The following is a 12,739-nucleotide window of genomic DNA, read 5'->3' as shown; positions in this document are numbered from 1 at the left end:
CGCGCGCCCGCCCGGCGGGGACTTGGGAAACTCCGCCGCCGAAGCCGCCGCCACAACTTGGCCCATTTAAAAGGCCCCGGCGCGGCGGGCGGCGCGGGCTCCCGCGGGGGGTGCGTGACGGCCGACTCGGGGCATCCGGCGGCGGCAGCGGGACAGGGCTGCGGCCCGCGGCACTATCCCGAGTACCGAGTCACTGCGAGCGGCTGGAATCCAGGACTCCGCGCGGGACTGGGATGGGCTGGGCTGGTCGCGGACCGGGCTCCTCTCGGAGGGAGGGAGCTGGGGGCTGCTCGCCGGGGTGTGAGCGTGCGCCGGCGGCTCTGGGACTTTGCACAGCGAATCTGATGGTGGGCGTTGGTGTCCGGGAGGGCGTGGGTGGTCTCCGTGCACCTGCAGGGAGCGAGGTTGTGGATTTGTAGTGTGTTGCCTGGGCAAAGTGTTCTGTGAATAACAGGGCAGCACCTCCCCGCCCACTCGTTCCCCTTCCTATGCACTTCACAGGAGTGAGTTCGCCCGAGCCACGGAGTTCCTGTTTAGTCTTTTGCAGATAACGCTGAGACAGAAAGGTCAAGTAACTCTCCTGAAGTCACACAGCTATTTCAAATGCAGGATGTCTCACACCAGGACCGCGCCAGGGCCATGGTGTGGGGCAAGAGCTTCCTGTCACCCCACACCTCCCAGCAGGAAGGTGGTGTGGATCCGAGGCAGGGTGAGGGTGGGGGATAGCGGGTTGGCAGGGTGCACGGCCTCCCACTAGGAGGAGCAAGGCTAGTGAAGCAGGACCGGCCGCACCACGTCCACCTTGGTGCCTTCTGACAGGTCAGTCTGGGCCCCAGTCCCTGGTTCCTGGTGAGCTTCCTGTCACCCCACACCTCCCTGCGTGCCCAGATCGGCATTGCATCTGGAGCGTTCCGAAGAGAAACACAACCTGGGGGCGTTGGTAACAGCAGGTGAGACAGCCTTGTCCTGCCCTGCTGTGCCGTGTTGCATCCACTAGAAAGGGGCCTCCTGTTCTGACCCCGGCCCCTGCCCTTGAGATGCAGCTGGCATGTCCCTGTGGGCATCTCCCAGAGCAGGTCCAGGGGTGAGTGGGCCACAGGCCTGTTTGCACAGGTGCCTTCTTCGAGGGAGGGAACAGCCCACCACCACCTCCTGCCAGACCAGCTTCCTTGAGCATAAACCTGACCCTGGGTGACCACGCTGGGCTCCTTCACCTTATCTCACCAGAGGCTTCTGCTGGTCCCACAGTCAACCTGCGGAGTGAGGTCTGGGCCAGGAGTGCTCTGCTCAGACAAGGAACATGCCCAGAAGCCTCCCCCGCTATACTGGCCCTGTTCTGTGGGGGCTCGTTGGTCTGTTGGGGTCTTGGGGGCCAGGTGGGAGTGTGGGTGTGAGTGTGGGTGACCCTTCCTTATGTGGCCACCCTTGGCCCTATCAACCTGTCTGCATCCAGGACACCAGCACATCCCTGACCCCAGCTGTGGCTGCCAGTGAGTTCCTGTGCCTTCCTCTCCTGAAGTTTGTGTCTTCTCCCAGGTCTGATACCATGTGGAAAGTCTGCTCCTGGGGTCAGCTGGAGGCCATGTGGACTGGCCCTGAGTGCCCACTGTCTGGCTGCAGCCCTGACCCTACTGCCCGTGTGTGGGCTACTAGGTTCACCTGCACCTGACCCTCCTTCTAGGTTCGCCTGCACCTGACTCCCTGATGTTCACACAGTGATTTGGGGAGGGAGGCTGGGGAGGCGCAGGTCTGCATGGCAGTGCCTCTCAGGGTCTGAGGCCCTTGGGCCAGGCCTCTCCTCTGACCTGGGCCAGCAGAGGGGCCTCCTTTCCCTTCCAAGAGCCCTCCCCTGTTCACCAGCATCTCATCATGCTCAGGCCCACAGTGTGGTTAAGGAGGGGCATGGGGCTGGCCCTGGGTTTCTGGATGGGTGTGGCGGCCTACCCGGGCCCATGGTGTCTTCCAGAAAAGACCCTGACTGGGTCCAAAGCTGGAGGCACCCCTCTATCCTCACTGTCCACTCCCTGATGTTCTGGAGGTCCCTCCAGGGGCTGGGTGAGGAGGCCTTCCCCACCACCTCCTTGTCTTCCTGGGAAGCAGGCACCTGTTCAGAGGCCACTTTCCCACAGGAGCAGGCTCCTCACTCCCAGCATCACCCTTTTCCGCGGGGTTGTGCCCCTTCCTTGGTCCTGTCCACTCACACACTCATATCCTGTGTCCACTCACACACACCCGTGTCCGTGTCCATGTTCACACCTGTTCTGTGTCCACTCCCACACCTGTATCTCGTTCGTGTCCACTCGCTCACACCTGTACTGTCCGTGCCCACTCACACATGTCCTGTATCCACTCGCTCACACCCGTGTCTCATGCCTGCTGGCTTACACCAGTCCCGTGTTCACTTGCGCACCTGTGTCCCATGTCTTGTGTCTGCTCACACATCTGTGTGATCACTTGCTCACACGTGTCCTCCACTACCACACCTGTGTCCCATGTCCACTCACACACCTGTCTTGGCCAGGGACACCTGGGCCCCACTCTCCCCTGCACTCCTCAGGCTGGCGGCAGAGGCCAGAGGAACAGAGTTTTGGCGCTGGAATCATCCTGAGCAAGGCAGGGACCTGGCGGTGTGGACTTCCCCGCCCCTCCTCCGGCCCACCGAGCCCCGCCTGCCTGGGCCTTGGTGCCTCTGTCGCTGCTCCGGGTCCCCATGCTGGGGCCCCTCCGCCGCTGGGCTGAGGCTGGAGCCTGCCTCCCGCCACCAGAGGGAGGAGGTCATAAATAACCCTGGGGCTGCCATGGAGCAGACGGTGACCCCAGACGTCCTGGGGGAGTGTGGGGGCGCCAGGGGCCGCTGCCCTAGCCCGCACACCGCCTCCGCCATCCGGGAGTGCCTGCCCAGGCTCCCCAGCATTTCTCTTAGAGCCCTTCTCATCCATCCCCTCATCAATCAATCAACCATTTATTGAGCCCAGATGTGGTACAGCCCCAGCCGGAGATGACCCAGAGGTGGGGTGGGGAGGAGAGAGATGGGGAAGCCGAGTCCGGGGCCACAGGTGCAGCCAGGAGGTGCAGGTGAGCAGCGCTCAGGCCAGCCTGTCAGCCTCAGTCCTGTGCTTACTTCTGGTGATGGAGGGAGATATACTGAAAAGATCCTGCAGCCTGCAGGTGTGGCACAGCTGATCTTGGGCCAAGGATGCACAGCTGTGTGTGTGCCTGGCCACCGGCAAGGGCACGCGGGCTCAGAAGCACAGGTGTGCCCACACCCTGCGTGCCCATGTGTGGCGCAGCAGCTCCCGATGCGCGCAGGACACACACACACAGCACAGACAGACCCTCCCATGGCCACACGGACAAAGATGGCTTCACTATAGACACCGGGGCAGACAGGATGTGCACTGCTTTCCAAGCCTGTGCGCAACACAGACCCAGGGCCTGTGTGCATCAGCACCGCACGGACCCAGGCACACGTGATCCTCAGCCAAGGTGGCCTGTCCAGTCCTGGTGCTGTTGGATGGAAAGGCTAACCCGGGAGGTCAGGGGTCGTGGTATATCAGCTGGGCTCCCTCAGATGCTCCTGCAGAAGTGGCCAGGACCTCAGGAACACACCTGCTCCTGGTCAAGACAGGAGGGGCTGCCGTGATGCAACTTGCCCGTGCCTTTGGGTGCTGTGAGCTGGCTGCGCGCCACGTCATTTCGAGGACGCAAGAAGGTGTTTCCAAGTCCAGTCTGTCCACCGACCTGAACCTTTACCATTGAAAGAACAAAGGGGTGGGGCCCGAGGGGCCCTTCCCTGCCGTCCCGTGGTGTGTAGTCAGGGATGCTCCTGCAGACACACAGGTGGGCTCTGACTGCCAGATCGCAGGGGCGGTGCCGTGGTCCTCACCTGCCATGTCACTAGCGTGCTGACGCGGACACCGGCGAGAGCGAGAGTGCTCGGCCCGGCACATCCCAGACAATTCCTCTGTAAATGGTGCAGCAGCCAGAGGCCCCAGCACCTTGAGGTTAAGCAAAGAGAAGGAATAGAGTTCTCCAGAGCCCCAAGGAGCGGGAGGTTCTGTCCCAATGGATGGGCTCAGCCAATTTCACCCTCTCCTCCCCCTGCCAACACTGTGGCCTGCAGCCTGGACCTGGCCAGGGTTGTGGAGGGGACCAGGGGATGCAGCTGCCACCTGCTGGGTGGACGTGGGCCTAGGTGGTCCTCAGCCCTCATGACAGGAGCCCCCGAAGCACTGTTGGGGCACCCTCTCTGACATTGGGTGGGAGACTCTGGGAGCCGAGTGCAGAGCCAGGGCCCAGCACGCAGGCCTTGGGCTCCAGTCCGTGTGCCCCACATCTGGAATGTGCCAGCAGGGCCCGGTGCGAGAGAAGAGTGGATCCCTACATGAGTGAGGGTGGAGGGATGGTGCCTCTGCCACGGCCAAGGTGCCGCCGTCCACGTCAGCTCACTCTCAGCACAGATGCTGTGTGACGGCCTCGGGCCACGCCGCTTGTTCTGAGGCCCCTAGCAGGTCGGGCTTGTGCTGGCTGCACATTGACTGGCTGGTGAGCTTGGTGGGTCTGTGGGCACGGAGAGACCAGAACGTGCGTAACAGGCCCGATGAGGGTGCCAGGCTGCGGCGAACCCCGAGCTTCAGAGGAGAGGGGCATCAGCCGGGGGCCCTGCACAGGCAGCCTCAGCTGCAAGGAGCTGGAGCCCAGGCCACCTGGGGAGGGGCGGGGTGCCGTGGCTGGAAGTTGCTGTTCTCAGACCTGGTTCTGAGACCCTCTCCAACTGCATGGGGGTGGTCCAGGCTGGACCCCAGATGTGATGGTGTATGTGCTGGGATGGGAGCCCCCCTGAGAGCAGGGCTTTTGTTAATTCATCGGCAGTCCCACATGTCTGGCACGAGATAGGTGCTCAGTCAGTGAAAACCACACACGGGATCTTCCATTGTGTCCAGGGGAGGGTGGGCCCTGCTCGCAGCCAGACTCCTAGCCCTGGGCAGCCCTGCTGCCTGACTGCTCCTTCCACTCCTACCACCTGCCCAGGTGGGACTCTGCCTGCCTTCCTGTCCCCAGTGCTCTGTAGGAGTTTGACCACAGGTATCCTCTTCATCAGAGAGAGGAAAGCTCACGATCTGGGAGAACTCCAGGCCTGGCCCAGCGAAGACGTCCTTATCTTCAGCAGACATTGCCCAGTGCAAGGGGAGGTCAGTCTCAGGAGACAGTCTCCTGGACAGTGGCGTGGCGTCTGTCCTAAGGCCTTGCCTGCAGCACAGGGTGCCACAGAGGTCCCCTGTGACAGATTCTCATGGCTGGGGCAGGCAGGGGTCGCGCCTGCTCCTGCATGAAGAGGCAGATAAAGACCCACAGCGTGGTCTCTGGGGTCCCACATCCCAGGTAGAGAATGACCCAGGTCGCTGGCGTCTGTGCCATCTCTGCTCCACTGACCACTCATGGGGGTCCTGGAGATCCTGACAGCGGTGTCCGGGGAGCAGCAGCCCAGGCACAGGCCCCAATGCACACGCAGATCCCACCGTGTCTGCACAAGGCCTTGTTCCAATGAGGCCTGGGTGCCGTGTGAGGGCCGGGATGCTAACACAGCGGAGGGTACCCACGCGTGAGATGCTCTGGGGTCCCTCCCCATGTTTCTTCCGGTAATGAAACTTGTACCCAAATGGGATATGCAGGGTTGCACTGTGCAGTCGCTGTGTGTTTAAGGGTCTCATCCCCGTGTGCGCCAGCAGGACCACAGCTGGGACCGGCTGCTCCAGAAGTGGGTGGGTTGAGACCCCACCGGCAGCGTCACTGGGGGCAGCAGGCCCTCTGTCAGCACTGACTTCTGTATCATGTCAGGGATTTTTAGGGCGGCAAGCTCAGGTGGACAGGCAGTTTTATTCTGTTTCCCATGTCAAGTCCAGCCCCAGACTGACTTTCTGAGGTCACAGACGGAGCCTCACCCCATCCAAGGCGGTGTCCTGGACTCCCACTGTGCTCCCCAGAGGGCAGGGTGAGTGCGTGGCATCCTTTTGGCGGGAGTGGGTGCCTCTGTGGACCTGGCGTGAGGCTTCTCTGTTTCTGAGTCTCCTATGGACCATCTGTCTTCTGTGTGGCTGCTGAGGAATCACACTGGCGTGGCCGTGCAGGTGGCTGAATGAGAACAGGACCCCCATGCTGCACAGCCCTGCTTAACCCGGGGGTGGCCCCAGAAGCGGGTGGGCGAGGCTGGGCAGCAGGGATTGGCTGAAATCATATGCAGAGCCCAAGAGGCAGGGGAAAGGCGGCAATTTCAGGGTCCCTTTGTTCGCCAGGTACCTGGGGCCCAGCCCGGGCGGCAGGAGGGACTCAGCCCCTTGCCCAGGCAGGAAGGGTCCCAAGCAGAGGCCCCTCCCTCAGGCACTCCCCAGCCCACACCTGCAGCACTGGGACCAAGACTAATAAAACACCCGCTTCACGGAAGACAGCTTTATCTTGTTGATCAGAAGTCTGCCAGCCCAATTTATGATGGAACATAAGATCTCTAAATCTGAATTTATGCTCTGTAGCGTAACGAGAGGTCAATAAGATTGAACGGGGGCTCAGGAGAGGACCAGCGTCAGGCTCACTTCGAGGTGCTGCACAGAAAACCCACAGCCAGAGCCCCTGGGCCCAGCCCAGGCAAGACCAGAAAAGGAGGGCGCAGGTGGGAGACCAGCCTGGGGCTCCCGGGAAGCCCACGGGATGGAGGCAGGAGAGCCAGGAGGCCTGGGGCAACCCTGGGACGGTTCCTGGATCGAGGAGAGCAGGGGGGTGATGAGGGTTCCCTCAGGGCTGGGGAGCCTTCTCCTGGTCTGAGACCCACCCCCCTTCAGCTCCCAAGCCTTGGGTGCCCCTGGCTCTGAGGACAGTTGGGAATCTTCCCTGAGGCAGGTTCAAGGACAGAGCTGTGACCCTGGCCCAGGGCTGCTTTGGGTGCCCATGAACTCGGCTTCTGGCTCAGAGCAGTTCCCTGCACCCGTTCCTGAGCCCTCTGTCCTCTGGAACCCGTGGGCAGGGTGAGGGACGGGTGCTCCGTCTGGGTGGGGGCCTGGGCGCCCAGCCAGCACGAGGCTGGCTTGCTGAGCTTAGGGCAGACCCCGACTTCAGAATTTATACAAATAAATGCAATGAAAAGTGCTGGCAGCCTGATCTGATTACAGAGTCATTCATTCTCTGGTCGTTAATAATTTGTGCAATAAAGGACTGCGGCCGCTCGGTGCAGGGGAGGCTGTGGCCCAGCCTTCCCTCCGCGCCGGCCCCGGGAGCTGGAAGCATAAATTATTAGTTTCTTATCGCTGGGCGTGCCATCGCTCATGCTGCGAGGGCCTGGCGGGAGCTGGTGGCTGTTCTGCTGCCCACCCTGGCCGGCTCAGGGCCGGCTCTCAGCTGTCGCCTGGGGCCCTTTGTCACCCCCACCCTGGCCCCCCAGGTGTGGGAGCCCCAGAGCCTGCTCAGGCCTGGAGGCTGCTGCTGGAGCCGGCAACTCTGGAAGCCAGAAAGGTGGGGCTTTAGTGCCTGTCCTCAGACCCTCAGGTAACCAAAGCCAAATCACTCCCTGTTGGAAACGCAACCTCACATACCGGGCCACAGCACGGACACCCACGACAGCAGCCCACAGCACGGACACCCACGACAGCGGCCCACAGCACGGACACCCACGACAGCGCCCCACAGCACGGACACCCACGACAGCGGCCCACGGCACGGACACCCACGACAGCGGCCCACGGCACGGACACCCACGGCAGCGGCCCACGGCACGGACACCCACGTCTGCGGCCCACGGCACGGACACCCGCGGCAGCGGCCCACGGCACGGACACCCGCGGCAGCGGCCCACGGCACGGACACCCGCGGCAGCGGCCCACGGCACGGACACCCGCGGCAGCGGCCCACGGCACGGACACCCGCGACAGCAGGCGACGGTGGGGACACTCGCGACAGCGGGCCAGGGCAGGAACACTCACACACCGGGCCACGGCACGGACACTCACAACTGCAGCCCACAGCACGGACACTCACAGCATGGACAGCAGCCCAGAGGGACCCTTGCCCAGACCCTGACCAGGGGGAAGAGACAGTTGTATCTGGGTTTGTCGGTCCTCTGGTTGTGGCAGGGCCCCTCTGGGTGGGACTCGGCACCTGTACCTGGGAGCACCTGCTCAGATGAGGGAGTGGGAGCAGGAACAGCGCTCATGCTCTCTCCCTGTGTCCAGGGCTGGGGCTCTGGTCTGGCGGGTAGGCATAGGGCACCTCCCGCCCTCTCATGCCCTCATACACCTGCTGCTGGGGTTCCCTGTCCCACCCCAAAAGGGAGAAGCCAAGGCTGAGGCAAGGTTGGAAAATCAGGGTGGGGACTCTGGAATCCAGACATCCCGACAGAGGATGCAGGAGGAATCGGCGTGAGCGCAGGGTAAACTCACTGACCCGAACTCTCAGATGTGCCTCCTGGGCTCAGCTTCCCCTTTCTGGAGGGCTGGGGGTTCCAGAACCTTGCCTTGAATTTGTGAGGATGGTGGGACCTGGAGGGCAGGTGGCGCAGAGGGTGTGAGGCCTCACCCCAGGACGCTGTGCCCACTTCTGGCTGTGCAACCTTGGGAAGGCTTCTGACTTCTCTGAACCTCAATCTGTAAAATGGGAATGAAAATGAAACAAGATGAAATTAACATGCATTGAGCATGTGGGGTGGGGCAGAGACAGCCACCTTGCAGCTGGTGAGGCCCTCACAGCATCTGGTCCTGCCACCTCGCAGCTGGTGAGGCCCTCACAGCATCTGGTCCCGGAGCCCACACAGCCCCTTGCAGAGACTTCCCTACCCACGTGCAAGCGTTTCGCCCTCCTCCCACGGGCGACCCCAGCTTGGCCGCATACGTTTTTGCTCAGAACGTCCCCACCTATGTCCCACCTGCCCTCTGGCTTCGGGAGCGCTGGACACAGCGGTGGCAGGTGCCTCGGTGCCCTTGGACTTGCCCGGTCGTCTGTCGCTTCTGAGGCGGCCCCGTTGATGGGTGCTCCTTCTCTTCTGGGTGCATTTTCCTTTTCCTGCTTCCTCGCATGCCTGGTGATTTTTGAATGGGTGACAGGGATTGTGAATTTTGCTGGGTGCTGACTATTTTTGTAGCAAAGCTGAGCAAAGCTGACTTTGCTCAGGACTCCAGAAAGTTACTTGGAAGCTGTTTGGTCCTTTGGGGTCTTGCTTTTAAGCCCTGCTGGGAGGACCAAGGCAGCATGTAGTCTGGGGCTGACTGTGCCCTCCTTTACCAGGGCACGGCCCTGCTTGGTGCTCTGCTCAGGGGCTGAGGTGCCCCAGCCTGGCTGGTGGACCATGGACCTTCCACAGTTCCCTCTGGTGATCTCGGGTGGTTCTCCTCGCCTTCTGTGGTTGCCTTTCATTTTTTCTTTTTCTTTCTTCTTCTTTTTTTTTGAGACGGAGTTTCACTCTTGTTGCCCAGGCCGGGGTGCAGTGGTGCGATCTTCGCTCACCATAACCTCCGCCTCCCGGGTTCAAGTGATTCTCCTGCCTCAGCCTCCCGAATAGCTAGGATTACAGGCATGCGCCACCATGCCCAGCTAATTTTGTATTTTTTTTAGTAGAAATGGGGTTTCTCCATGTTGGTCAGGCTGGTCTCGAACTCCCGACCTCAGGTGATCCTCCCACCTCAGCCTCCCACAGTGCCGGGATTACAGGCGTGAGCCACTGCACCCGGGCCTGTAGTTTCCTTTCATGTGAAAATGCTGATTGTCGCTCACTCTTCACCTGCTGTCACCTCACACCTCGGCCTCCCCAGACTCCCAGCTTGGTCTCCTTCCCTGAAGGAGACCCCTGAACACACCTGGGTCCCCATGCCTGCACCACAGCCTGGACACTGGGGGCAGTGAGCTGGGCAGTCGCGGGGCTCCGCCTCCATTGTTCCCCAGCCTTGCTCACCTGGTGACGCTGGTGGGATGGGGGTCTGGCTGCTCCCTCCTGCCTGGACGTCTGTCCCCACTGGTGTGCTCATGACAGTGCCCTGCATGCCTGCGGGGCTCTCACAGGTGTTTTCTGAGTGGCCTGGGTGGGGCCCGGGCAACCTGCTGGACAACAGACCCTCAACCCATCCCCTGCCAACCTACCTCAGCCCTGAGCTCCTGGCAAGGGGTGAGACAGCCTGAACTTCAGCCCAGGGAGGGGTGCGGGGGCTGCCGTCAGGTGCCTGCTGCTCCCTGTGCACCGAAGGTGGGCCACCTGGTTCTTCCTTCTCCAGGACCTCAGGCAGCCCCTGTTACCCAAGGTGGCGGCTCCACTGTGGGGGCCAGGACAGGGGCGGAGGGTGGACAGCACGCCCACTGTGAATGCCCCGGCTGGGTCCTTGCCTCTCCGAAGGCTTCGTCACCAGGGCCCAGGTGACAGGAGGCTGTCATTGTGAAGGAGATTTAATCTTACAAAACCCTCAGGAGAGCAGTGAAGCCTCAGGGTGCTGGATTACCCGGAAGTGCACTCTGGGCTGGGGGCAGCAGCCGCGGTCATAACACGTGTGTGTCACACCAGGAAACCTGTCTGCTAAAGTGTGCACATGGGCAGGCTGGCAGGACCTGGCTCTGGCTTGCTTGGAGTGGACGTTGGAACAGGTGGCCCCGGGTCTCAGCCTGACACTGCCCGGCACTGTGAGGACAGGGCGTTGCTGACACTGCGGGCTCAGGGTGGGGGTTTGTCTCCACGGCTGACCTTCTGGCCGAAGGAGCGTATGGGGCATGGTCTCAAGCAGGTCCCAGGATCCCTGACCCTCAGCCAGGCCCAGGCCTTGGCCCACGGCCCTCAGATGAACAGGCAGAGGGGGTCAGGACGGGGTGGACCAGAGCAGGCAGGGGGCCCTGGACAGAAGGGGAGATAGAAGGGGGCATGAGGGGCTGTCTCCTTGGTTTGGGGTCTTAAACAGCGTGTGGTTTTCTCTGTTTGAGGGGCAGCCTGCACCCAGAGCCTCCAATGGGCATGGCGTGTTTTGAGGGTGCAGGTGAATCTCTTTACCAGAGGCTCCCCCGGGACAGGGCCCATTCAGAAGGCCACCTCTCTCAGTGCAGCCAGCAGCAGGGCAGAGCTCTGGGGACCCCAAGCCGGAGGCCCACATGGGTGGGAGACACTGCCTCCAGTCACCCCTGGGGAGCCAGCGTCTAGGGTCACTCCCGGTGTGGCTCCCTCCCTGCCAGGCACAGTTCACAGAGGCAGCTGCTTTGGGAAGTTTGGTGCCAGACCCCGCCAAGCCCCTGCCCGGGGCATCTCCTCCGGCACCCTTCGCCGCCGTCTTTCAGACGGCTGCTCTCCCGAGCAAGGCCTGCGCGCCATCTCCTTTAGGCTCCTGCAGTTCCTCCGCTGGCCTCCATGCTGCCCCAAGCAGGAGCGTTGGATCTGTCATTTCCTGACGTTAACAGTTAACCTGAGGCTCTGCCGCCTGCAGGCTGAACACACTTTTCATTATTTCTCCGATTCCTTCAACTGTCACTGAGCCTGTCTCTGTGCCAGGCGCAGAGCTGCAAACCTAGGAAGACAGTGGTGAGCAGTTCACACTGCCCTTCTTCCTGCTGTGGAGTGCAGAAAAGGAAGCTCCAAGCTTGCACCTGGGGCATGCAGAGCCACCTTCTGCCAAAGGCTCCTGAGCCTCATAGTTCAGGAGGGGCAGGAGGGGCTGATCGCCTTCACCCCAGAACAGCGCTTTGGCGATCCTTCACGCAGACACCAGTCCCCTCTGTCTAATCCTGTTCATCCTTGATGCCAATGTCAAATGCCACTTCCTCCATGAAGCCTTCCTGGATCCCTCCAGTCAGAATGAGTCCATTGTCCTTCAGCTTCTGAACCCACATCCTAGCCTTTCCAGAACTGGGCCTGCTGGCTTACACAGGAACCCTGCCTTCATAACTGGACTGTAGGCCCCACAGGGGTCTCATCTCTGCTCCAGGGGCCAGCCGGCACTCAGGAGGTCTTGGAAATATGTGTCCCGATGGCTGAGCACTTTGCAATCACCATCTCAGGTGACCCTGCAGCCACTGTGAGGTGGGTGCTGGTCCCACCTCCTTCACAGGTGCCAGCTGGCAGGTGGTGGAGATTTGAGGCCTGATCCTCTGGACTTCTGTGGTTTAATCAAAGGAGGCCACAGCTGCTCTGGGCCTCCTCCAGAGCTCATCACTGTGATTATTCATTAACCCCTTAGTTATCAGCTAGGACTTCACAGAGATTCCCGGGCTGAAAGTGAAAGAAAGGAGGGGACCCAGGAGGACCTGGAGGAGGCGCTGGGTGCTGTCCAGCTGCCTGGGCCTGAGCCGAGAGCTGCTGATCTCTGGACATCTTAAGTTCCAGGGCTCCAAAGGCTGCTTTGTCCTGCGGACGCACGGCCATGGGTGCACCAGGTGTTTGATCACTGACAATGTAAAGTTCCTTTTTCTCGGTTTTACCCTCTGTAGAAATGAGGATAAAATACTTGGCTTGTACAATTGTTGATAAATTTTAGATGTTGACCAGCATATAGTGGTTGCCCAATAAATTGTAAACACGATTGTTTTTGATGATTTTAAATAACTATTGAAAATCTATACACTATACAAATCCAGCATTGAATCTGTAGAGAGTATGCCCCACCCGTGCACCCAGGAGCTGCCTGCTTCCCTCCCTCTGCACCAGGCTGAGCTCCCAGACACCCCATCTTCCCTGCACCCCACTCAGTGGCTCCCCCTGCTCTTCCGATTCCTTGGGTCCCTTCTCCTGGCAACA

At 61.1% G+C, this 12,739-nt stretch overlaps 1 protein-coding gene across 1 annotated transcript; it reads left to right on the top strand.

Moving 5' to 3' along the window:
- The first annotated feature begins 83 nt into the window (after positions 1-83).
- Positions 84-12,524, top strand: LOC129138240 (uncharacterized). Its single transcript, XM_054674972.2, has 2 exons — positions 84-709; positions 820-12,524. The coding sequence occupies exon 2, from the start codon at positions 7,314-7,316 to the stop codon at positions 8,328-8,330; it is 1,017 nt and encodes a 338-aa protein (XP_054530947.1). The 5' UTR covers positions 84-709; positions 820-7,313; the 3' UTR covers positions 8,331-12,524.
- The last annotated feature ends 215 nt before the right edge of the window (positions 12,525-12,739 follow it).

The sequence above is a fragment of the Pan troglodytes genome, chromosome 21 (assembly GCF_028858775.2).
Source record: "Pan troglodytes isolate AG18354 chromosome 21, NHGRI_mPanTro3-v2.0_pri, whole genome shotgun sequence".
NCBI lineage: Eukaryota > Metazoa > Chordata > Mammalia > Primates > Hominidae > Pan > Pan troglodytes.
This window is presented reverse-complemented; position numbering and strand designations above follow the sequence as displayed.

Excerpts from the sequence above, each read along its gene's own strand:
- LOC129138240 (XM_054674972.2), top strand. The coding sequence starts at position 7,314 with ATGCTGCGAGGGCCTGGCGGGAGCTGGTGGCTGTTCTGCTGCCCACCC.